The sequence below is a fragment of the Falco peregrinus genome, chromosome 6, assembly GCF_023634155.1.
Source record: "Falco peregrinus isolate bFalPer1 chromosome 6, bFalPer1.pri, whole genome shotgun sequence".
Taxonomy (NCBI): Eukaryota; Metazoa; Chordata; class Aves; order Falconiformes; family Falconidae; genus Falco; species Falco peregrinus.
This window is the reverse complement of record NC_073726.1, coordinates 73,160,563-73,187,296: the sequence shown is the minus strand read 5'-3', so window position 1 is coordinate 73,187,296 and position 26,734 is coordinate 73,160,563. Positions and strand designations below refer to the sequence as shown.

General features: G+C 36.8%; 1 protein-coding gene across 22 annotated transcripts in view; it reads right to left on the bottom strand.

Annotated features, from left to right (window-relative positions):
* PLEKHA5 (pleckstrin homology domain containing A5) overlaps positions 1–26,734 on the bottom strand; it is a 168,726-nt gene that overhangs the window by 41,312 nt on the left and 100,680 nt on the right. For all 22 annotated transcript variants that reach the window (XR_008747782.1, XM_055808101.1, XM_055808095.1 and 19 more), the window contains 6 exons: positions 22,945–23,049; positions 18,776–18,848; positions 15,052–15,152; positions 13,915–14,030; positions 5,828–6,295; positions 675–1,143 (listed from right to left, as the gene is read on the bottom strand). Coding sequence is in view for 21 of the 22 variants with exons in the window: in XM_055808101.1 (XP_055664076.1) it covers positions 675–1,143; positions 5,828–6,295; positions 13,915–14,030; positions 15,052–15,152; positions 18,776–18,848; positions 22,945–23,049 (1,332 nt within the window). In the remaining variant the exon portion in view is untranslated. The remainder of the gene's footprint in view (positions 1–674; positions 1,144–5,827; positions 6,296–13,914; positions 14,031–15,051; positions 15,153–18,775; positions 18,849–22,944; positions 23,050–26,734) is intronic.

Sequence of the window (26,734 nt, the reverse complement as noted above, 5' to 3'; positions counted from 1 at the left end):
TCCAACTGAACGGGTAATTTCTACGTAATTATCTCCAATGTATTAAAAAGCATGCATAACACAAGCATGATGGGTACAGCCGAGCCACATCTGGCTCCCAGGTTTACAATTTGTGTCTCCCTCTCACTGATGAAGACCAAAGACACGAGTTAATGCTAAGGTTGCGTGCAAATAGATTCTGATGTTTAGTAATGTCCCCAATAACTCAAAGGCATCAAAAGAAACAATCACACTCAATTTTCTACTGGAACCCAAGGCAGCCAGACTTGTGGCCAAAGAACAGAAAACAGCACGTGTAAAGAAATCTGGGATTTTCAGTCCTTGTAAGACTTCCAACTAAAAAAGCTAGAAAAGAGAAAGATTTCTGCACGTACTACAGACTATTTGGCATAATTTGCCTGCTGACTCCTTTCCTTTAGAGAAACATAGTATCACGGACAGTAACGTTACGATAACGTGTTTTAACCTACTGTATTAGAAAAATACCTTTTTAATACCTTTAGATTTTTAAATGCTTTTGAAAAATCAAGCCTTTCTCCATGAAGAGTGATGAAAGTTAATCATCATTATAATAAATTACACTACAAGGTAACAGGAGTTTTACAGTAACTGTATACTTTCCACTAAAAATCCTTGTAAATAAGATTTTTAATTATTAAAGTAAGTATTTTTACCTTAGTGTGATGTGTCCTGTGCCTGCGATCAATAGTTATATCTCCCCTTTGCACTGGTGAAGACACTTCTGATCTGTAGGTCCGCTGTGGGGAATATCCTTGGAAACCAGCTATTGAACCATGAGAAGGCGAGGTGGGAATCGAATGCATTGTCTGATCAGAAATATTAATCATAGTTTTTGGGCTACTTAAAGTACTGTGTCTAGTAAGAGTTGTTTGCTTATTGTAAAACTGACGCTGCTGCCATTCATAAAGCTGCCACATTGTGTCATCACGCATTGATCTTCGTTTTTCTTCAGCTATTACCGGTCCTACGGCTCTGTCATAACCTGACGGTGTCACGCTGCAGAGGCTCTCGGGCCGTGCTTTGCTGTTTCTCGGTAGTGTTCTGTAGCCTTCTGGGTACCGAGGTAAAACTTGAGGTCGATGGCTTGGCATGTTTCTTGGCAAGGTCTGATACGAGATTATGCTGAAAGACAAATTTTCTTTTTATTAGTGGACAGCATTAATATTATGGCAATATGAAGTTTTTCAATATTTGTTAGGTTTATCTAACTAGCTTACTTTTACATATTTTTTTAATTCTACAAATGTTATTTTAAAAACATGCAACAAAATCAAGATGACAATTAAAGAATCAACTCTACTGATTGAACGCACTGTAGCAGCTGAAACTGGATTCTCTCTGATTAAGCTGCTTGATTATATAATCCATATTTCATCTTTTCAACAGTCTGTAGTGTCAAGTTTAGATCAAATCTTGTACTTGTCTATGTGCTGAATAGGTCCAACTTTTGAAAGCTCTGAAGTTCTATACTGCTTCCATATGAGCCCATTTAAAATGTTCTCTTTTGAAAAAGTGAAAGAATTCTCCTCCTTCCCTAAGAAAATCTTGATCAATTACTATGTTAAAAAAAATAATGTCATTTTTTTTTAACAGCAGACCAAGGTAAAATAGCAGTAGTTGTCTAATGAAATAATATTTTGCAATTGCCAAGGTCAAGCCATTCCACATCAGCTATTCAAGTGAAAGAAACAGCAAAATATTTCCTTGTTTGATAATATTATTATATTGCTTTTCAACTCAGATACGAATTCAAAGGCTTATTCTTTAATTTGTTGCCACATGAAATTTCTGGGGTGCTACAGTCATTTAGCAGCTTTCAGCATTATGCAAAATTTTCCATGCTGATTATTGACGCATGCTTAACTATGACAAAGCACTAATTGTGTTTTTTTTTTTTCAGAGGACAAAATCTAGGTCATAAACATAGACCCATTCAACCCTTATGTAAAATTCAGATAAGCATCTCTGAAAGGCTTTTGCTACTGATCACATGTATGATAGATGCTTGCCCAGAGACAACAGAACTGATCTCAGACTGGACACGATTCAGCCATCAGAGGGCAGCGGCTTCCAGCTACACCCCAGACTAAATCGAACTGCCACCACCAGGCACCAGGATTCCAAGATGGTTTTTAGTAACTTCAGTGCCACAAAAGCATTAAAGAAATGATGCAGGGCAAATGACAAGATAAACCAGCATTATGCATGTTAGATCCATATGGAATAACTATCAGAGAAATTGATGATTGTAAACCCCACTTTTCACTGAAAATAGTTAAGCTGAGTATTTATGATCACCTGTAACATTTTGGAGATGAAAACTGCTATAAAGAGCTTTACATACAAAATCTGCTACAGTTTCTGAAGCTTTCCAAGAATTAATAAAGTATTGTCCCCATTTTGTAGATTGGACAGCTTTCCAGTCTAAGAACAACAACAAAAAAAAACAACAAAAAAGGGAAATGGATTCTAAATCCTATTCTTTTGCTGCAAAACCTGCTTAAATACTTGTCAATTTCTTCATACAACATACCATTAATGATATGGGCTTTTTCCCATCTCTATATTTAAAACAAACCCAAACCATCAAGACACTGTTGGTTCAAATTCTAAATTTCAAAACATCATTTTAGCTATTCACAAACAGCTATGGTGAAGACTGGTATTTTTTTCATGAAGATATTTGGCAGCTCGATACACCTCACTCACTAAAGCTCCTCTCCCATTTTGTTAATGGAATGGGCAGTGTAATCCTGTTGGCTCCTTTAAATAACCCGGACAACTTGAAGTTCTCTGTAAATACAGCAATTTAAAGTCTGCACGCAAGTACTTGCATTCTAAAACATTTAGGAAGACAAAATATGCATCTTGTATTGGTAAACCATGAAAACTAAAAACCCCAACAGCCTCAATATTAAGCCTTGCTTTACACCATTTGATAAAATCGGAGCAGATTCACCAGTGTTCTGTTGATACTTGCAATAACGTCATTCCAGTCAAATCCAAAAAATAACTCTCGACAGTACTGCACCTATTGCCTTGCATGCAAGGGGAGATCGCTGCAGCTGGTCAAGCAGTCACGCATACTGCAAGGCTTCAAAATCCTTCTGCAACTGTCATCGTACAAATGTTCCCATATGAAAAGGCGGCTTCCACATGAGTTTATAGACTCCAGAGCTTGTCTCTAGGATTACTGTTGGGTAGCAATCCTGGTTCTGGTGTCCAAGTTGGATTATTTGGGAAAGCAACTTTGCTGCTAAGCCTTCAGGGGCTCGGCTCCGCTATGTTATGAAATACCCTCAGATCAAAACCTCAAAATAATTCTTCATCCTAAAGAATGCAAACACCAGCTGGCCCAGAATATAGAACTTCCTTGTGTGAATCAAGCAAACGGTGGCAGAGTAAAGACATAAACCTGGTGCTATGTGTGCAGCAGGTGTTTAATATATAGGATGAGGCTTCTATAGGCAAGACAGGGAGACAGAGGCTCAAATCATGGGTTAAGAACAACAAAACCATCACTTAGTACTATGCAACCACACTGTATTTTTTCACATTTAAGAAAGACCACTCAAGAGAATCACTTTGGTGAAGACATGTACTTATAACTGACTTGTGCAAAATTAATTCAATAAAATGATACCAAAGTGGAATGTTTTTGTTTTTCATTTAAAAAAAAACATTTATTTTCCATTTTAAAAAAATTGTTGGTCCCCCTGTCCCCCCAAAAAGCATCAGTTGTCTTTAATCATATGGCTCTCTCAAAACTAGATGTCTAGATCCACGGAAATGGCAGATAATAGATTCAAGAATTAAAAAACTGCCACCATTCTCATAAATTTCTCAGGCAATCAAACTACTAAGGGGGTCAGTCTGTTCCTCCAAAAAAATAATTTAACAGTGAGCCCTTTTCATTCCATACTGAGGACAGCTAATAGCTCCTACTTTATACATACTTTATACATCTGAACCTGTGTACATTTTACTATTTTAAATTTTTTTCCAGTCTGGCATACCAGAGACACTCAGTTTGATCCTTCATGATTTCTCTGAAACATCAGAGACTGATGCAATGGAGAGCATCTTTGTTAGGAGTCAGCAACCTTACTCCACTAAGCGAAGACTACTTTTCTCAAAAATCCAAGTTATGAGTTGATCAGGTCTTACTACAAAGAGCCTTACTAGCCTCTCACCCCAGCCTTAAGCTTATGTAACATAAAGGGGAGCTGCTTTCTACCCTCATTCACCAACTTCAATTCTACTTAAATTTCTGTCCCCAGCCAGAAACTGGCAATCTGAACAAAAATAAAATGTAAATGAAATCACGTTCTAAAGACATCACTATACATTAGAAATTTGGATCATTATTCAAGGTCACTTCCACACAAAGCAAAAAAGATAGCTCAAGGCCAAATCTTTTCCAGTTTGCAACTTTTACGTAGAACTGCATTTGAAAGCATACCCTTTGTGCTATCAATGCTACCCTTATTTAAACAAGAGGCATTCTCTAATAGTCAAGAACAAAATATTGTTTATTAGCAACATATTGTTAACCGTACTTCCCTCTATTTGATTCCCCCAATGAAACCAGTTTTAGGGGTTTTATGCTTGCTCACAAGTGAAAAATGCCACAGGTATTCAGATTTCTACTCTTTGCTTGCAAATTTTACAGTACAATTTTTTAAAAAAATCTAATTGCCTCAAAGAGCCTTCTCAGTTCTCATTACGCAAGCATGCATAATAAACTAAATATCAGAGTGTGCAACTCACTGTATGTACTGCAAGTTCAAACTTGATCAAACTACTTATGTTGAGTATTAAATGAAACAACACATTAACAATTCCTGATTATATTTAATGAAGGACTGAAGGCAATGAGGAAATGTTCAACCAATTTTGGCAAGTGTAAGTCAAACTAATGTAAATTTTTTAAGTTTTTGCAAAAACTGCAAAGTCCCCAACCCCTGTATTTTGAAGTCTGCCGAAAACATATTTCTGAATTTCATTCTGTCTTAAGCTCTGCTCTGCCATCTATCTATACACAAGCTCCCTAATTTCCAGCTCTTCAAAATACTCCTGTGATAGCATCCTATCTAATGTAATATTAAAAACTTTTACATTTCACTGCTAAAGCTACTTGTCTGTAAGCCAGCCTGGAAGCAATGTTCCTACACTTCCGTCAGACAGAGAAATTGCTGTCGGCACAAGACTCAACATTGTCAATCATTCACACATAATTTTAAAGCCTCATGAATAAGCACTGGAACTCGATATTAGAACTGGGAGATGTTTAATTTCAGGAGAAGAGAAGCTTCAAGCATCAGCAACTTAGTTAGATTTCTGTGACTTACACTTCAGTAGAACTTGTCTCTCTCTCTTCAGTTAAAGCTGGTTTAAAGTTTAAAAGGTCCCTGGAATATTTTAAGAAACTTAAATAAAATATTACTACAAAAATCTGTAAACAAAAATGCAGAAGACAGGGCAATTTTAAGAAGAAAAATAATTGTTATGACTGATGACACCTTCTCCCTGCTAGGACAGAGAAATTTCTAACACTCAAAAAAGGGTTTCTGGCTGTTTTTATATATTAATATAGTTTAATTTATTAATAATCATTCAAATGCTAAAAAAGAGAAACTATAAATCTGTTCCGAGCAGTCATCCAGGCACTTCTCAGAGAGAACGATGATTATATATTTATGTAATGTAGACCAAAACCTAAAGAATCTAACCAGGATATGAGTCTGAGAATGACTTGCTAGAAAGCCTAGAAAAAAAAAAATAATAAAAATTACATAATACCTACCCTCTCGTTTCCTCTTCTTGTCCTTTTCCTCTCTGTATTTTAATCCACTGTTCCAACTGCAGCATCGAATTAGTTCTCTGCATAACTCGTTCAGACTCCATATGTGCCTGAACCACATTGTGCTGACCTCCATCTCCAGCCTCTGCCAGGACAACCCCAAGAGCTTTATTCTCAGACCCATTTAAATGAACCGGTCTGAAGTGTCCAGCCGGAATCATGCTTATGGGTAAAGTCCTGTATTCGGATCCCAAAGGATTTAACTTTACACTATTAATTTTTGTTAATGGTTTATCTTGCCCAACTTTCTGGAATCCATATTTTTCGGCTTCCAAAGCTTTCTTCTCCTCATTTTTGTTCACTTCTTTGTTCTTCTGGTTATTTTGCGCATCTGGCTTAATTAGCACCCGATGGTTTGAAATATTATTTGCCTCTCGCGGTGGTGTATTTTCGGTGGTTAACTTCTCTACTCTGGAAAGGAATAATATCACAAGCTACAGCAGCAATATAATATTCATTAAAAAATAGAGTAATAAAAATGAAAAGAGAATATATTGTTGTTTATCACTGTTATTTCAGTGAATACCTCTAGATATTTTACATCAGTATCTCGACTCAGAGAAAAATTCAGGACGTTTTCACAATAATCAAGGACATGTTAGTAGTTTGTTGTTGTTGAGTTGTTTTTTTTTTTTTTTTTTTTGTGTGTGTGTGTGTGTGTGTGTGTTGTTTCTTGGTTGGGTTGTTGTTTTTTTGTTTTGTTTTTTGTTGGGTTGTTTTTTGTTGTGCCTTTTTTTTTTCCCCTCAGTTGGAGAGCATGAGTGTTTTTCTTCCACAGGTCTTTGCTAATTTAAAAGCATTTATAACATGGGGTAATTTTTTTAAGCCAACTTCCAATTAACCCACTACAAAAAAAATGTGCACAAGAGGAAAAAAAAGCCAGAGTCTGAAAAAGCGGATGTTTGGTTCCTGGAGGGCTGGACACTCAAGCAGTAAAAATATTCAGTGGCTCTCCAAAAGCTACAGCTTCCAGATGTTAATAGCCTAAAATTCAGATTATTTTTAAAGACATCTTTAAAAATGGTAGCAGATTAAATTGCTAACCAGCTTGTGATTCACAGTACTACTGAATTTAACATATAATGAACTCCTTTTAAAAAAACAAACAATTTTTCATGGTCACTAGCATCAATTAGGTTTCTCTGGTATGTTATCACTTTGGCTGGCATACATTTTGTGGAAAATAACTGTGGCTTCCCTAATTTTAAGGGGGAAAATAGCTGCTGACTTAGGGAACTGTACCACAAAAATAATATTTTTAGAACAGTTACTGCTTTACAGTACTTACACAAGTACTCAATGTATGCAGTTCTATTAGCTATCTTTTTAAAATTTGAGAAAGTCAAGCAGCTGTATCTTTATCTATACTGGGAGATGAACAGAACATCCAGCTCAAATAATATTCCACCCCCCCCACCCACCCCCCCACCCACCCCCGGTTTACTAGAAAAAACACAACACAAAAAACCAAAAACCCTGAAATGTTTTGTTGATATTTTTTGGTATAGCAGGAAAGAAGAGGAAGAGTTTTTTGGTATAGCAGGAAAGAAGAGGAAGAGATATAATTCTTTAAGATTTCATGTCTATATAAAACCAAACCAAGAATAAAACTTTTTTTTATAATGATGTCAAAGTAACCTTCCACAGTTTTTTCAGATTAATTATTCAGCTTTGTAACCATGTCTGGTTCAAGTGCCTAAAAGGCACGTGAGTAAAAAGGCCATCACACTGACCAAGAGCACAAGTGTGACCGCTCCTCTGAACAGTAATTGCAAGCAGACTAACTACATACATAACTGTAAGCATTTTTGCTTACTCCATGTTGAAAAACAGGCTTAAATGTCTACAAGTCTACACTTCCCCAACAGATTAAGCCATGAATTCCCAACAGGCCATAATCATTCGGGACAGAACCCCAGCAAATACATACAGGGTTGAAAATTGTAAGGTCCTTATAAAATACTCCCCACTGCTAATAATACTGGACACTTAATTTTAAATGCACCTCCCATTGCCACCCTGCTCTTGCCATCAAGTCTCCATAACATGAAAGGAATCAAGAGACCCCTGCCTTGACAAGTATATGATTTCAATCCTATCAATCTGAAACAGCAAGACATCAACACCTGCACACTTTACGTGCGTTAGAATAAAATGCTTATGCACTTCGCATGTTAACAAGGGGCATGATTTTTTTCCCCATGCCTCTTCTTGTCATAGTTGTGATGATCCCAATCTCTGCTTGATGCTTCAAAGTCCTCCAAAATTCACTCTATTAATATAAGTAACTCAAAATAGTCCTTTCAGTGATTACTCCTGAGCTGCTGACGAGAAAGCGTACACGCACGTCAAACGCATTGCAAATGAAAACATTCACACCAATAATCTAAGATGAACATCTCCTTGGCTATATGCATCAGCATTCTTTTTAAACACAATGGATTTTTTTCATACATCACTACTAAATGCAGAGGTTAGATACATCTGATGTTTTCTACTGTCAGAAAGGAGAGGGTTGTATTTCTGCCAACAGTAACTTTTAAAGAAAAAAAAATTCCTGATGTAGAACCAGTTTTTATGTAGACTTTTGTGGGGGAGCAAGCATGTGGTGGGACCTGTATACCTATGTCATCTTTTTTTATAATTTCTTAAGTATCAGTGAAGAAATGGTATGCTAATCTCCTACTGCAATTTAATAAAAAGGAGACACCTCATTTTTATTTTCCCCCAAGACTTTAAAGTGTTCCCAAGACAAAACATTTCTGCCTACGTTTCTTCTCAGGGTTATGGAAAAAAAAAATGGATCTCTTCCTTCCTCCCACCTTAAAACTGTACTACCCAGTGTTCTACCACAAACTAAAGCAATTCCCCAAACAGGAAAGTGAATGAAGAACTCCATTTCCCAGTTCTCAAGTCAAAAAAGGGTGTTAAAATTTCAGTTTGCAGCCAGTGTTCAAGAGTTTACAAATAAATGTAAGGACCACCTTGCAAATATTCCTAAACATCGGCATCAATGTATGCCTTAATAGTACCACATACTCTCTTATGCAGGACTTTTTATCAGTCTTTCTCAAGGTGCTTTACAGCACAGAAGCAGTTGCCATTTTACAGATGGAAAATCTGTGCTGCAGAGGGAGAGTGGCATCCCTAAGGACATTCATCGGCTACGCGGCAAGGTCAAGGCTTGGCACAGCGTTCAGTTCACACTGTCCTACTACCTTCTACTGTCTGGCTTCATTAAAAAAACAACAAACCCTAAAAATCACAGAACTGTTTTTCCAGACAATCTCTATGCTGTATCACTTGTTGCTATGGTTATACACAACAAAGCCAAGCACTTGTATTTGACATTCTTTGCGATGGTGTAGAGGCTGAATGACTGACATTCAAATAGACTTCTGGGCTCTCCTTCAACTTTGTGCATCAACTCAGTCAACTTGTTGTAAGCAAGAGACCTCTTTCCACAGCAAATTATCCAAAATGGAAAGAATTACCAGAAACTAATAGGTAAATGTAAGAAACATAAATCAGTATTTAAATTTGGCTCCATGTTTATATCTAGCTTTCAAAGACAGCTAACAAAACTTGCAGAGGATTTTGATGATGGGAGAGGGAGAAGGCAAAGAGAATCGACATTGAACACATCTTTCAGCATACACTGAATGCAATTTATAGACTTCCACAACCAAACAGGAATAATATGTATGGAACAGGAAAAGTAATATTTTTCCTGTTTTGTATAAATAAATAATTCTAACAAGATTGGGTGGGGGCATATAATTATCAGACAAGACATGAAGACTGTGATTTAACAAAGCCAGGCAGAGGCATCTGAAAAAAAAAAAATCCATCTTTTCCGAACACAGTGACATCAGTAAATCCCCAATGTGGATGTCACTATGCTAACAAGTGCTTTTTGGCAGCCTAGCTAATGCTGTTCAGGGAAAGTAACTACACTAGGAGGAGAAGAAAACCACCTTTCCTTAGTACATGCTGCATCACTTAGAAGAAACAAAGGCTCTAGCACACACAGCTGATAGTGAAAGGATAGAAAAATTATGCTTTTAAATAAGTGAGAGTAGAGAAATCAGTATGTTGCTGGATATTGGTATCTACAAACACAAGCAATTGGTACTGAGATACAACTTAACTGTGGTCTTCACTGATACAACGAAGGAGTAAGATGTTTTGCTAATCAAAACAGGTTGTTTGAGATAGTGTTTTGAGTCATAAGCTTAAATAATTCCTCGCTGACTAAAGTATTTGTGTTTAACTATTTTGATAGGCCTCTCAGTACATTATTAAACTTTAATTTACTATATAGGCAAAATCAAAACAAAAATGTTTATAAAGGAGTAATTACAGTTAAGTCAATAGGACCAAATAAGATTTGTCCTTCCCTGCAGTTACACATTACAAGGGTTTTTCTGCTGTGACTCCAGATCAGTTCTAAAAGAAACAATTACGTTTTTATTTTCTCACCTCGGTATCTCATTTCTGTATTATGTGGCTAACTATGTGTGGAAAGTAAGAATATTTTATGGAAAGCCAAGTAAAATCCCCACAACTTACTGCTTTAAATATTCCTTTTATCTTTTTTCTCTCCAAGGAACTCACATCCTCAGAAAAATAAATATACAGATTGTGGCTCTGAAATTATTTAAAGCTGAAACATTCAGTTTAACAGACTGATGGGTTTGGATTTCCATAGTATCATAAGCAGAGAAGTACCTTGACTTCTAGATTTAAAGAAAAATAGTCTAAAAACTCTCACTTATCATTGGGCAATTTATATCAACAAGTACTTAAACGGGGTTCAATATCAGCTTGCATAAATATTTAAGGAAGGAAGTTCTTCATAAAGCTAGCTATTGTATCGTAAACCGCTAGTCTGTTAGAAAACTGCATTCAGTACAACGTTAAAGCCTCTAGAAAAAGCAGATTTGAGAAATAAAGGCACTGGCTGAATCTGACTGAACCAAGATTATTCATGCTTAGAGCTATGTGCATGGCAAACTTTAGGTTACAGATGACTTAATACAATACATAATCCTTAACAGAGTCTTACAGGGAAGAAACAGCATTTCTTCTGGATAAGATCATATCTTGATACATGGCTCATTTTAAGAACTGGTTTGACAGCCAAAAGATGGATCTTTTAGAAAACAGATGTCTGAAGAACTTTCTTCCTTATTATAGCTAATAGACATGAAAGTCTTTGAGACTTCATTGGTCTTGAAATGTATTTTCCCCCCAAGTAATTATTTCAAGACTAGACTACTAACAGACTTTTCAGAGGTCACATTTACTTCTGTTTTGTTCTAAGGCTTCTTGCCTGAATTGAGACAAGATGGTGCTACACAAGTTGCTGCTCTTGTGCTTTTTTTGACACTTGTTTTGGCTGTTGGCAAGCCCATTCTGCCCATGATATCAGCAGAAAAACACTGAATTTGATCCTGAATGTTTTTCTATTCATTTAGTATGCTACACTGATTCACCAAGAAGTGCCTGAAGAAATGCAAGGCAGATTGCAGGTGCATTCATAGCTGGACAAAAAGTGTTAGATCATTATCAGCTGTACTGGGGATCCCCACCATTTCCCTATACTCTGTCAAACACCTGGAACAGGCAGACATCAGTGCTGGAACAGGCAATACAGCTGACAGAAGAGGGTAGGAATGCACACAGCCAAGCATTTCTGGAGACTAGAACACCCTTCGTGGCAGTGGGCTGCATGTCTGTCTTGTTAGAGCAGCCGTGGCCCTGCAGCCTGCAGGACAGCTAGCCTGCGGGAGCTGCACGGGGCGCCAGGGCGGGCTCCCTGTTGTGTCTTGATAGACTCTGAGGCAGCAATCATGACTGTAGAGCTGTACTAATGGACTGCACAAAAACGTGGTTATTTAACATTTTAGATTGCTTCCTATGTTAAAAGAAGTGTCACAAGTAATAACGTAACATCTGCCTATATAATTTACTAAATATCTTCTATAGACCATTGACTATTACAGGAGACACTATGAAGACAACACTCATTAAGAAGGCTCTGTCAGAGGGAGATACACTTCCTTCACATTAACTTCCTTCTACTACTAAGATGTCTTCTTCAAACAGTCTTCAGTGTTACAAACACCAAATGAAGTTAATTTCACTGGTTACGAAAAGATTCAGATTGACCCACTTCAGTATTATTCCCCCTATGAAGTGCTTATACAATCAATACATGATTTTTATTTGAAGTGGGTCTCATTTGGTTTAATAATTTCTCCATCTGTAAGATACCACAGATATCTACAATACGCTTACAATGCAAACCAAAACTGATTTTTCAGATTAAGTGTATTATTCACTAAGCAATATGAGGTATTTTATTTTGTCAAGGTAACTTCATTCTTTTAAAAGCATTCTCTTAAAGTCTCTGAACAGAGAAATAAAAGGAGGAAACTTGCTTATGCTCAGTCTCACTCCGCTCATCCTTTCCCTGTAACATTTACTGTTCTCAAACATGAGGAGGCTTACAGGAGGCAAAGAACATAACATCTTCATATATAATATGAAATCATACATAACCTGATCAAATTTCATTGTGGTAATTGGACCTACCACTCCTCCTTTCTGTAGGCTGAAATAAGTGTTTTGCCCAACATTACTGAAGGAAAAAAAAAAAGGACACAGAGCTTGAAGCACATGTGTAATTTTTTCAAAGTATAGAGAACAACATATTTTTTCCTGTTAAGCTATTTCATCACGCTGTCAAATGCAGAGAAAGAAATATTTCATATACTACCTATATATTTAAAGGATCTTAGAGATGAAAGCTAAGACTTTAACCTTTTGTTTAGGATTAGTCACTAAAATTTGCACAGGTACAAATTTAAAAGTGTTCCTAGCTTACCGTTATCCTTCTGAACGTCGTGTAGATTGGCGTAAGTAAAAGTTTCATTATGTTTAACTGAGAAGCCCACAAAGCATTAAAAAATGTAACATTAAAAAAAGCGCGTCTAATCATTCTGCATTCCATTTTACGCTTCTGCTAGCACGATACTGCAATATGGCTTATAGAAATGTCAGGAACAAGTTAACAGGAATGACTTGCACTAGCAATGCAAAATTTGGAAAGATGGCTTGTATTTTGACAAGTTGAATGTGTTTACTCTTCTGCAAAGATTGTACCTTTTCCTTCTTTGCTACGTGTGCCTATGCAATTCTTTACTATTTTTTTTTAACTTAAATTTTCTCAGCATTGCTGCCATTTATTTAGCTCCAGTGTAGCAGGAATGAACAGAGCGTGGAATAGATCAAGTGACAGCAGCCATCAGCAACAACTTCTGTGCCATCAATAGCAAGGAGCTTTTAAATTTTCAGTTGATGAGGCTTCCATTATAGATGCCATGGAGCTGACCCAAGGGACCACATTCAGAGAGAAAACAGTTCTTACTAGACAGACAGTAGCAGACAAGATTCAGTTTCTGAGAACACACGGCTTCCAGTGATAACTTGGTATTCATTGTCAACACATGGATACATAAAGGATATGGCTCCAGATCAGGTAAGTATGAATTTGATGACAGCTTAATGATGAACCAGAATGACTCCCCACAGGTTGCCTGTAGGTACAACTGTTTAATTTAGCCAGAAACTACAGTTGTGAAATTGAGGCTTATGACAGGTCTAAGCCAAAGACTACCACCAGCTGAGCTGCTATTGCTACTCAGTAAGGGGAAGTGAAGCATGCCTGCACATAGTATTTGTCATTGCACTTCTTTTGATGCCACTGGCTAAAGGAATCAGTCACTTTTTTTTTTTCCTAGCCCCTTACACTCAAGGCATCCATATTCAGATTAGAACTTAAGATTATTTACTACTTCAAAATTTTATCCAACGTTACCAAATCAGTAAGGGATCTTCAATATAAGGAGAAATTACTTCAGCCAATTAACAATCTATTTTAAGGTACACCATTTAATTCAAATAAATCAAACTAAATATGAAAAAGAAATGCACTGTGCCACTGTTGTGTCAGTCCACACTACCTTTTCACAGGCTCTGTCTGCACAAGTGCTGCATCTGTCATGGCTTTCATCCACAACTCCATTTCCTTCCCTGTATCTGTGCAGAAATAATAGGTCCTCATGTTTGGATGAGCTGCCTGATTGGAAATGACATGGTCATTGCAATAAAAAGATAAGATTCTGTAAAAGAAGAGAGACAAATAATGTTACTGTATACTCATTCTAATGTTTTGTATAATAAGATTTATGCACATAATACTATCAGAAAAAATATTGGAAGGAATACTTCAATGTTTCCCTGTCACTGCATTCACCTTTTCAAAATAATTGCCTATAATTTTCAGTCATTGCTGCTTCTTCATTAATACTCAACCCCCCCTTAAATTTCTTCAATCTATTAAAAACTATCTTGACTATCCATAAATGTAAATTAATATAATTATTATAAATAAGATTTTGGCATAGGTTTTTGCAGTCTGAATGATATAGTAAATTTTAATTAGTACTTACCGTAGTAAATAAATGATGTGTTGCATAGAAGGCCAAAAGAAGAGCCAGAAGGAGCTCATAAAACAACAAAAAAAGTCAAGAGAAAATATTTAGTAGAGTGATTTATATCATGGTTAAAAAGATTAGCTGGGAAACACAGCTAACAATGATTCATGTAATAATGCGACTGAAGTGATAATAAAACCTTATTTTTATTTATATGTAACTATAACTTTCAACTTATATTAAATAGATTTTATTATTTTTATATATATACACTATATAAGTTATAGTATATAGTTATTATTCTTATTAATAAATGTAAATAGAAACTTTGTATCTAAATAACTGGAGAACTTTCGTTAGTGGGATAAGTCCAGCTGCAGATACAGTCTACAATTCTAAAACACCACACAGTATTTAAGATCCATGAACTAAAACTAAAAGACTAATAACAAGTGATACTCATCCGTCTTCTCATTCTGGTAATTATGTCTATATTTACACCAGGCTAAATACTGGAATCCTCTGCCACTGTACTATTCAAAAGTCAGTCTCAGAAGCTGTTTGTCAGTCCTGTTTTGCATAATAACTCAGTAAAATGAATTCTGATCACTAGGTTACTGTGCTTTCAGACATAAAATTAAACTGAAAAATCAAGTCCCTTACCTTAAAGGCATATTTGCGGTTAATATGATCCTCAGCAGAAAGCACAGATATCTGAAAACTAGGTAGAAGTATGCTACCTAGTATTCCTTCTTCTTTCTCATCTGTGAATGCATAGTCTTTGATTAGAGAAACAAAATGTGTTGACACACAACAACACAAGAGCACTCAAGAAGTTTAGCTCAGAGGAAAATGAATTGGGGAATCCAAAAGCCAGACTGATTTGTTAGGTAGGTGTCTGTATAGTCTCAAAGGTGTGCAGTCCACAACAGCAGTTGTGCAGCCCCTCTCTGCCAACACACGCCACCGGACTTGTATCACACAAGTGAGTGTCCCCCAAAACCTGCTAAGCACCAGGAAGCATAAGTCACCTGAAAACACCTGCCTCCAGCTTTTTCCCCAAGACGGACAAGCACAAAAACCACTCCTGAGGGTGCTAGTTCTGTAAAAGTTTAAGCACATGAGCTACCTTATGGAATCTGCCTTATGGAAAACACCACAAACAACTACGCCTAGTTTTTTCTGCGGGTCAGTGCTTACCTGCGTATGACTTCAAAACTGAAAAACAGATGGAAGTTAAGCCTCTAATTCAGTGACAAGAACAACACCTGCCATCTATTGCCTGCTCAGTAAAAATGGCAAATACCTATGAGAGCAGAAGTATTTTAAAATACTGCTTATAACTGTTGGCCTTTGAGAAAATTTGTTCATTCTTCTTCTGGTATTGGGCATATTAAGCTACAAGTTTTTATAATTCCCATGAAGAGTTTACACTCAATTACATTCTATTTGTGAGAATGCATGTGCCAGATAACTTGTAAAAAAACCCCACAAACTCCCCCAAGCACCCTTTTCCCAGAATCTTGTTTTACATAAAATGTTAGAGCAATACATTACAATAATAAACTGAGATTTTAACTGGAAGCCATAACCAGCTCTTAAAGTCAATTATGCTTTAATAAAGGAATAATTGGATGCAGTTTACGAGTCAATCTTAATTGTATTCAAGATACAGACTTCTATTTACAACCAGTATCTTAGGAGACCATTCCTCATAACGCTTCTCTTAGTTGAAGATATTGCCCATAACAAACGACTACTTGTCTTAATTTCACAAATACAAATATAGCTATACAAAGTTTCAAGCATCGGAAATTAGTAGTTACAATTAAAATGCATGTAAACAGCACAAAAGGACTACCTCTTATATGCGGATTCAGAAATCTTTTCCCAGTTCTTGTTTACTCACTAAATTCTGAAAAGCCACTGCTTTTAAGTTGTTCATATGGGGAAAGCTCTGCCCAGCCATTTTAGCATTACATGATGTTCAACGTAAAAATGATGCTTTCTGGGATAGATATTTAATTGGAGAACTGAGCATGAAATTAGTCTGATGAAAAGGTAGAAAAGGAATGAAAGGAGTGGATTTACTTTCAGGTACTCAACTGTACTCATAAGTATGCCTGAAACCATCCCACCTTTCCCTATCAAATATTTATTCCTTGCTAGCCACACACACACATAGACACACAAATTTGCCTTTTTTCCTCCGTCCCAGAATGCATGGCAAATACTGTGGTTGACTTCATTTGGACTGCTGTTTCAGGGAAAAAAAACCCCTTCTGCTAGATTATACTTTGACTTACTTCTAAACTACATGTCTGGAGGTCTTTGTTAAAGACAAACTGCTATGTTCCATTTCCAGATTTTAAGAATCTGTTTCCAATTAGACTAGCTTTTATCTACACATCACACTGCCCTATAACCATCTTTACTTGTATGCTGTGTATAAATAATACAAGAGAAAAACATCTGATCTTCTGTCCAGATTTAAGATCTTTTATTTGTTGCAACAGTAACCTTCCAATATGAAAGTGGTCAGTCTTTTCTCCCTCTGTGAAACAGAAGACTATTCTCTGAGCTCTGAAAAAATACAATGGAATAATTTTTCTTTTCATCTATAAATTAGATATTATAAGGTACTAACACTGGAACACAATCAGTGAGATTTACTAACAAAAGCAAAAAAAACCCAACAACCACAATCACTGGTTGCAATCTGGGAGTAAAGTGCATGGCTCCCTCCTTTCAAATTTTCAATATCTGAGACAGAATTTACAAAACCATAAAAACACAGGGTTTAGAGTGCAAGTTTTTTTGTATTTTAGTAGACATTTCTAATGCCTTTAAGATTGTCACTTTACATGTTTACTTACAGTTTATCACCTTTAACTGCCTTCTCACAAGTGATAGCTAAAAGCTAAGGTTTTTTATGTAATCAATTTAAACTATTCTGCTTGTATTTCAGCTTATTTGACACATTCACATGTAGAAATGAAAAATATTATAAAGCTGTTTGGATTTATTTTATTTGTTGTTGGGTTTACTTATGGCTTTTTTGTTTTATTTTGAGACACTTCATGTGCAGGGCTTTAAGTCAATTTAATCTGTTCTTAAGGCTGCTACAAAGCAGCACTTTCTTTAGAACCTTTCGAAGAGAGAGCCTGAAGACTTGTTTAAAATAGGAAAACCCTATAAGAAAGCACAGAGTATATGATGACCACTTAACTAAATGCACTGTAACTTTATCACGATTGATGCCTTCACAAATGAAATTATACCCTAATTTTGACTGAGCAGTGGTTTATCTGGCTTTGTATACTTCTTGGGGTAAAGAAACAAAGCCTAATGATTATATTTCAGTAATTCAGAATTTGTTAACTAAACCGGTTACAGTTACAAAGCTTTTGTTTCATGACCTGATTTGTCTTGATTAGATTAGAACCATCCTGCACTTTAACAGAACAGCATTTTAAATCTATCAGTCATTGCTTTCAGCATCACCAGCGTCAACACCACTTCTACCAATTCTAAAGTCTCATCCTAAACAGAAACCCTTTCTCACCCTTCATTTGAACCTAAGGCTGCAGATGGCCTTAACTGTTTACTTTCCTCTATTTTGCCATGCTTTACAATTTTCTTTGCTCCTAGCCTCCTTTAAACTGTTATGGTTTTACATCTTCTTTCAGGACTGAATACATTTCAATATGCTAAAATCCCATTTGTTTATCCCCTCAGGAGCACTACAGTTAATAATCTGTAATAGTGAAGGAATCCGTTTTCTAACACACATATCTCCAGACTAGGATTATAAACAGCTAATTTTCCCCATGTACAGTAAGTGTAATGTAGCTACATAAGGGAACTAATAGATTCCTTTGTTCCAAATACAGCAGACTTCTACTCATATAGAATTGGACATCATTTTACGTAAGTATTGACAAACATTGATTACATTCCCAAAAGGCACATATATCCTCTTTATCATTCCAAAGGCAGAGTTTCAGCTCCCCAGCACTATCCCTTTCCCATCCCAATTTCAGTAACATAATTTCCATGAAAAAACTCAGATTTAACCTGGCATATTTAGATCCTAGCAACAGAAGCAGTGAGAAAACTACAATCCAGAATTTAATGGAAAAGGTAGTTGTGAATGGGTTTGCCCTTAGAGCACATCTGACAGGCAGGAAGCAATTATGTGAAATCGGTAATTAAGAAAGAAAGAAAAAAAAAAGATAAAGTAGCAAGGCCTGGATATTGACAGCTATACAACTATTTTAATCCATTAATTTAAGTAGCAGCTTCTTATTTTACATTTGAGTGGTGTGTAAAAATTTATCTGCTTCCAGTAAAAGAGGCAAACGCAACTCTGCTGAGTGGAACTTACCTCTGTAATAGAAGAGACACAGATCTGAGAGCACAAACCACCGTTTCTTCCACAATTTCATTCCAGTGCTATCCTGTGTTAATCAAAGCAATCAAGTAAGAACTTTCAGACTGTTAATAGTAATAGTTCATAAAGTAAACCAGGTACTACATAACTGTGGTGGCTAGTAGTTAATTTTCTTGGCTGAGGTATTTTAAGTATCATTGACTTCTCATCACAGACTTAACACTGCAAACAAAGATCATAAACCAGGAAGCCTGAAGTTAACATGATTCTAGTATAAATAAGTGTCCATTATTTTAGCATGCTAGAGACTACCATCTACAATTAACTGAAAAAAATGTGTACATTTTTAAAAAAGGAAAAAAGCAAGATAATACTTGAGGTACATCCTCCTTTGTTTTCTAAAGAAAGTCTGCTGAACTTCATTTTCTGCTAGCATTCATATATCTAGAGGAAATTTCTTTCCCAAATAAAGTTTATTCCTAAAGTAATTTCATTTTCCTTTATGCTTATAACCAATTTACACTGCACAACTCTGAATGAAAGACTGCCATCATTACTGCAGTGGAAATAAGCCAGAGCATTACATTGCACACATCCTAGTAGAATTAGATTTAATAAATACGTTAATCTGTTCCAAGAAGAAAAGCAGGTGTGAATTATCAATAGTCTTGAGGTAAATAGGTTTTGTGACAATCGAGAAGAGGGATTCTATAATGAAAAACTGTGGGGTGGTATGGGCTTGGTTTTGGGGTGGTTTTTTTTGTGTTTGGTTTTTTTTTTTTTTGTTTGTTTGTTTGGGTTGGTTTTTTTTTTGAGAAAAGTCAGCATAATTTTTAGCTTTGTATTTTAAGCCCTGCTCTTTTTGGGGTGAGGAAATAAGCTGTAGGAGGGAGAAGAAAGGTTAAAGCAAGCATTAGCTAGGAAATACTATTCAGAAAGAGCAAAAAAATCCTTTGCCACAAACATTTCCATAAATACAATAACTAAACACTTTATAGCACCTTCCTTCTGAGGACCTCGAAGTAGTTTAACAAACAGCAGTGAAGTCTGGAAGCACTGCCTGTAGCAGTCAGCTCCTATTACACAGCTGGAAAGGCAGATACCAGGAGGGGAGGCTGCCCCCCTCACCTCCCTGACAAAGTCACTGACCCAGCAGCAGATGAGGATGCTGGCCCCCTGGTCCAACATACACTGGCAATAAAATCAACCGTTTAAAATGAAAATCCCCAAACTTCTTCAGTATAAAGGATTATCACAAACCCTTGGACAGACTTTCTGAAGAGGCTGTTATATCAACATCACATTTATCCCATCACTCAAAAACACCAACAGGTTTCTGCACGGCCACAAGTAAGTATCTGCCAGCAATGAGACGTGCTAGAAATGATCTTTTGGCCTTCTTCAGACATAGAAGAGGGGCATACAAAATGACTGTGGTTCTCATATTTTAAATTCTTTCCTACTATAAAGCATATCCTTTCTGTATCAGTGAATTTACTAATTATTATTTCCTTATGATTGTGACTACGTCATAATATGGTTATAGTATACTGACATTAAACCTTTCCAAAAGAAGTTGACTCTGGACTTAAAAACTAGTAGAAAAATGGCAGAATAGCATTGCACGCAATAAGGCAGCACACCCCGAGTCAAACAAAACTTGCTGTTACCTGTGATTACATAAATATTTTAAGAAAGTTATCTTAATATCAAAGAGAAACCTGTACAGGCTTTCACTGTAAATTTCTGAAGACAGTATCGGCTGGTAGAGCTCTTAACTAAAATTGGCTTTCAATTTACTGCTACAACGTGGAACATACAGCAAACCCTCTTCTTCCAAAAACTAATCAAACATCATAGCATTTAAATAATGTTACACATAAGCTCTGTTCTGTGGTATGCATTTTGACAGTGAGGTGTATTGAAAACTGGTTGAACTACCAGGCCCAGAGAATGGTGATCAGTGACACCAGCGGTGGCCAGTTGCTTGTGATCTGCCCCAGGGGCTGATACTGTGGCCAAGACTATTTAGTATCTTCATTAATGACCTGCATGCTGAGACAGAGTGCACCCTCAGCAAGTTTGCACGTAATAGGAACTGTGTGGGGTGGCTGACACACCAGATGGGTGTGCCGTCATTCAGAGGGACCTTGACAGGCTGGGAAAATAGGGCAGAGCAGAATCTCATGAAGTTCAGCAAAGGGAAATGCCCCAAGTCCTCCATCTGGAGAGGAATAACCCCTCACACCAGTACACATGGGGGCTGATCAGCTAAAAAGGAGCTCTGTGGGGAAGAACCCAGGGGGTCCTGGTGGACAAGCTGATCAGGAGCCAGCAATGCACCTTCAAAGACGATCAATAGCATCCTAGACTGCATTAGCAGTGCTGTCAACAGATGGAGGGAGGACATCCTTTCCTCTCAGCCCTACTGAAGTCTAGCTGGAGTGCTGCGTTCACTGCGGGGCTCACTGCTACAGAAGAAATATGAACATACTGGAGTGAATCCAGCAAAGGGCCACAAAGCTGATTAAGGGATCAAAGCATCTTTCATATGAAGAGAGGCTGAGAAGGCTGGGACTGTTCAGTCTGGAGAAAGGGGGCATCTTATCAATACGTATAAATACCTGAAGGGAGAGTGTAGAGAAGATGGAGCCAAACTCCAGCTAGCAGTGCCCAGTGACAGGACAAGAGACAATGGGCACAAATTAAGAAACATGAAATTCCACCTGAGCAGAGGTAAAATTTTTTACTGTGGGCGAACACTGGCACAGGTTGCCCAAAGAGGTTGTGGTGCAGTCTCCCATCTGTGAGGATACTCAAAACCAGCTCTGGACAACCAGCCCTAGGTAAGGCTGCTTGAACAGGGGAGGTTGTGCAAGATTTAAAACTCACTACAAAGGACCTCAGAATGAAAAGCCAGATCATCACGAATCTAACTTATTCAGAAGCAAGCAGCAAAGATAACAACACAGATACTCATGTGCACAACCACCTGTGCTGTAATTCAGACTTCATATTTCAATCAAGTTAATTGATTGACTCACTTAATGAAAAAATCCAGAGAACAGTACTTTAGGAAGAGTGACTTTTTTTTCAAGCTAAAAAGTTTAATAGCCCCAAAACAGCAAAAAACCTCTTGCCTTTGTGACAACTTTCCAGTCTCAATACTGGACGAGAGTAGAGGCCACAAGAATATCTAAATAGGGAAAAATCTACTAAACAGATATTTCTAGATCTTTTTATCTGATAAGTATTTTTTAAAACTAACTCAACAGCATTCAAAAATCCATGAGGGTTATACCAGCCTATCAGAGTAGGGGCAGTAAATGACAATGCAGATTGAAAACTTTATATATATATATATATACACACACACACACACAGTTGCCTCAGCTGAGTTTAAATGACAAGTTCTTACAGGGTTGTTGTTGTACTTACAAAATATATTCCTAATATGGCCTAGTCAGTTTTGTTGTTCAATTTTTTGATCAAACTACTCTGATTTCCTGCATAGCAAGAAAGTACAGGTGGTCTGGTGTTGCAAAATACAAAGCAAGTCTCCAGAAGACTGAATACACTAAATACTAAAGAGCACATACTTCAGATTAGTTTATATTCAATAGAAAAACCTAAAATGATCTCTGGTTTTAAGATAATTAGCTTTCAGTTAAGAAAACTCTCTCTCTCTTTTCATATGTGAAAAAATGGCTTGAATTCCAATTTGTTACTGGAAGTATTTACTTTAAAAAAATAACAATTAAGACATTCAGCCTAACAAAAGAAACTTCAGAATTTAAAAACCACAATATCCTGGGCCATACATCCTTGTCCCATCATCTCCACATGCCTGAAACTAATTCAGCTATTTACTACTAAAATCAGTCTAGATTTTTTAAGCCCTTTGTGGATTTTAGAAAGAAATACATACATATGATATACCAATACCAATGTTCTGTACTTGCCTAATGCCCTTACCCATTTATATCAGATGTTATCCAATAAGCAGCTAATTAATTAAAATACCATGTGTCAGTTCCTCACAGCTCACAGCTTCACTCTGGTATTGCTATTGTTGCATTTTATGCAGATGACTGTCTTTTGTACATTACACACCTTACCAAAAAACCCCAAAACCCAGAAGGGGGTGAAGAGGGGAAGAGTACCTGTTTGTAGAGCCAGCCACGTCTGACAACTGGTGCATTAGGATTTCTCTTTATTGAGTTTGATCTCTTTCCAAAATTATGAACCTTCTTTGAAGATCGTGATGTCTAAATTGAATTGAACATGTTAAAGAAAACATGACATTAATATCTGTTGAAAAATCATAAGGCATTTTCTTTTCTTTAAGACCTTTTTCTTACATGTGTTACTCTGGGGAACTGCAGAATGCAAACTGTATTCCTTTTTTTAGATAAATTATTATTATGATGATAGTTCTTGCTGGCTTCAGCATTTCTTTTTTCCTCTGCAGAAAATTTAAAGACAAATCCCAAGACAAGTACTTAAAGTTGTTGGGTTATTTTTTTATAACAAGAAAAACCAACTTATTACATATCTGGCCTTCTTATACAGTAGGTAAAAAGCTTACCAAGCTGTAGAAAGAGAAGTAAAATGAATCAAACTATTACTAATTATGAAAAGTTACAACACCTGGGCAAGAAAAATTTACTCTTTCCTGATTCCAACACTGGCCTAATACATGAAAGTTGTTTAGACTTCAACAGGTTATAACTCCACCTTTCCTAACATATACTAAATATTTTAAAGTTCTTTCTTCCCTCTCAAGAACCCTTTGCTCTGCGATGCTTTCGCTGGTTTGAATGTTCGTTATTTTACCTGCTTGTGGTAAGAACTACTTTGACACTTCTGCCCTGAAACTCCAGTGCTTATATCTGCTGTTGCTTATACCTTTTACAACCTTACAGTTGTGCAATGATCACAGATGACTAAGAGAAGTAGGATAAATAACCCATTTGAGATTTTATCCTTCTACTTGAGTAACCAAAAGAAATTGGAAAAGGCATAAAGAAACATGCAAGTGCTTGGCCAATTCACACTTCATTCATTTCAGCCTGCATTTGGAAAGTCTGTTCTGCAACTACATGCGCTAAGCATTTACTTGCGTTTTAAATTTTGTAAGAATTAGTGCCTCAGAGACCATGGGATATGATACAGCAAAGTATCACACTCTGCAAAAGAAGTCAAGTTTTTTAAGCTGTGCTCATGGCTTTCCTCCAAATCCACCATTTGAATTGAGACAATACAACCCTGTGCTTCAGCTTCCCCATCTCCACTACTGAGAGTAATCATAAGATTATGCAAAGTTCCTAACATACACTTGGGTTTTGTTGCAAATTAGGGTATGGTGTTTCTCTATGGAAACTCTCTCAACACGCACCGCAGAACTGAGCTGGGTTTTATACATGCTGCAGAGAGCATTCCACAGTAGGTTAAAAATCATAAACCGAAACCTGCAATTTAAAATGATATGCAGCTTCTGTTAATGATGCCATTAACCGAAGAATACAACATAACTTAGCCAAAAAAGAACAAATTACAAAAACTATGTGTGTTTCTGTTGTAGACAGACTTAAGGCAATGAAACAAGGTCGTTTTATTTTTTGAAAGAATCAGGTGGGAATATAAAAACAGAGTGCTTTTAATTTCCCTTGGAGATACAGAAATTTGACTCAGCTCTGTTTGGAAAACAAGATAGAACAAGCAATTGAAAGCCTAATTAAAAATAAAAGTAAAAACCTTTCACATTTTCATCTGAAAAAATTCTACCAGTGCAAAATGGACAAAGCTTTGTAAGAAGCCAAGGAATGACATACAGAGGACCTATAAGAATCCAGAGCACGTTACAAAGTTAACTAGATGTACTTCAGTTGATCTATATGGCTACTATATTGGCATATCACACAAGAGCTATGCCAAGATTTTGATCAGAAATAATTTAGAACGCTCATACCTGCTCTATTAGGTATTAAAGGTTCAAAACCTCTCAAGAGCATTCCAGACTTCCTATGCTTGTAAAATGGCTAATGCATTAAGGATGCTTCTGAAAACACAGTAAACCACGAGTACTACTAATGTCAAGTCTACTAACAAATTCAGGTAATTTAGATAGATATCTGTTAGGTAGGTCTGATGATAAAACATAGTGACTCTAATTTCACTGAGCTCACAGCAAAGTTTTAATGGGTTACATCTTACCAACTGTGAATACAAACTTCCTTTAATTAAACACAGCATCACAAGTGCTTTCTAATTTTAGTTAATAAATACTTTAGATGACTCGTGATTATTTTACCACACACAGCATACAGAAAGTAACTGTTCACAACAAATTCTGAGTCTCGAGACAATGAGTATTTTAGGATATTGGAATTTTGTAGGTGTATATATAAACATAATTATCAGTTCTCAAACTTTTTAGACCACCTCCTCCTCTTGTTATGCCTGGGATCCCTGGCCATCACGTATTCTCTCACACAAACATCTAATATCTTACAAACTGGAGAAGCAGGAAGAAAGGAAAAAAGAATTGAAGAGTTCAACTACCTTTTACCCCACACCACTAAAAATATAGGACATATTGCACAGCTCCAGCTTCTGGAGAAGGCAAAGAGAAAAGGAGGATACTGAACAAAGGTCCACCTACTAAGTACTTGCTGGAAGGTGTAGAAGGTAACAGAGCTAGCAAACTTATATTCACATCTGACTGGTTCTAAAGAATGGTCCCAGCCACTGCGATGCCTCCAAAACCAGAACCCACAGGAGGGACCCTGTACAGAAGAAGCCAGGAAGTCCAGCCAGTGACATTCATACTTTCCAAAACCTGAAGACGCCAAACACCAGCAGAGCTTTGAACTCTGGGTAACAGACCAGTCAGTAGCTGGGGCTGCACAGTTCATCACTTTGAAAGCTGCTCTTCTCTATCCTTAGCTGGTAGACACAGAACTTATGTGAGGCTTCTTCCCCAGTTGCAGAACTAGAACAAAAGTAATTAATTAACACTAAACATATTGTGTCTATGTTTGAAAAACGTGGGTTGAGAACCTTGCTGACAAGGAAATTTTCTGCATGTGAGCTGAAAGAATGGAAATCTAAATCTCCGTTACTTTCAACTTCTGTTTAAAAATATGTTTCCAGACTTCAAGGCTTATATTATCTTCCAAACCACAAACCAACACGATGCTGCCTTCTGGATTGTGTAGGCAATTTTCAGTGCCTTCAAGTGTTGCATTCCTCCATGAGCTGAGTGGGTTTCTGTCTCAGCACTTTAACTTGCACCAGGAGGTTGCTCTTGAAACAAATCTCCCAGTTGTTCCCTTTCACTGTGCTTTGGTTTGCACAGTAGAGCAAACTGGCTTTATTTTAGGTAAGACTAAAATGTAAGATGCACAAGAAGCACTACTGGACTGGTCTGAATATAAACCATGAAAACACAGTACCGATGTTTAGCATTGAGCACAAACACTGCCCTTCACACCACTCCTGTTTATTATGCTATTTGCTAATGTATCTTACGATTATTACTCCAAAATTTCTGGCTAACCTGAATCCTGAGAAGGCATGTATGTCTATACCTGAACCAGCCATTTAAAGCTGGGCTGGCTTAAGCACTGTATGAGCATCTATAAACAAACTGATGAATACTTATAAATAACGTGATACATTCTAGCTGTAATGGAGACACAAGGAGCTCTGCAGCAGCTGTCCTGGGCTGTCACTCCATTCCACTTACTGTGAGATAAAATTGTTAGCCTTATTCTGCTGATCATCAGGACAGCAACGAAGAGCAGGGAAGGTGAACTGTGGAGGGCGATTGGTAATATGACTGACTTTACCCATTAAAAAGCTTATTCCCTGAACGCGTTTCAGGACATACAATCTTATTTGCCTAGGCAGTGACTTTAACAGTGGGGAGAAACAGGAAGAAAAAAAAAA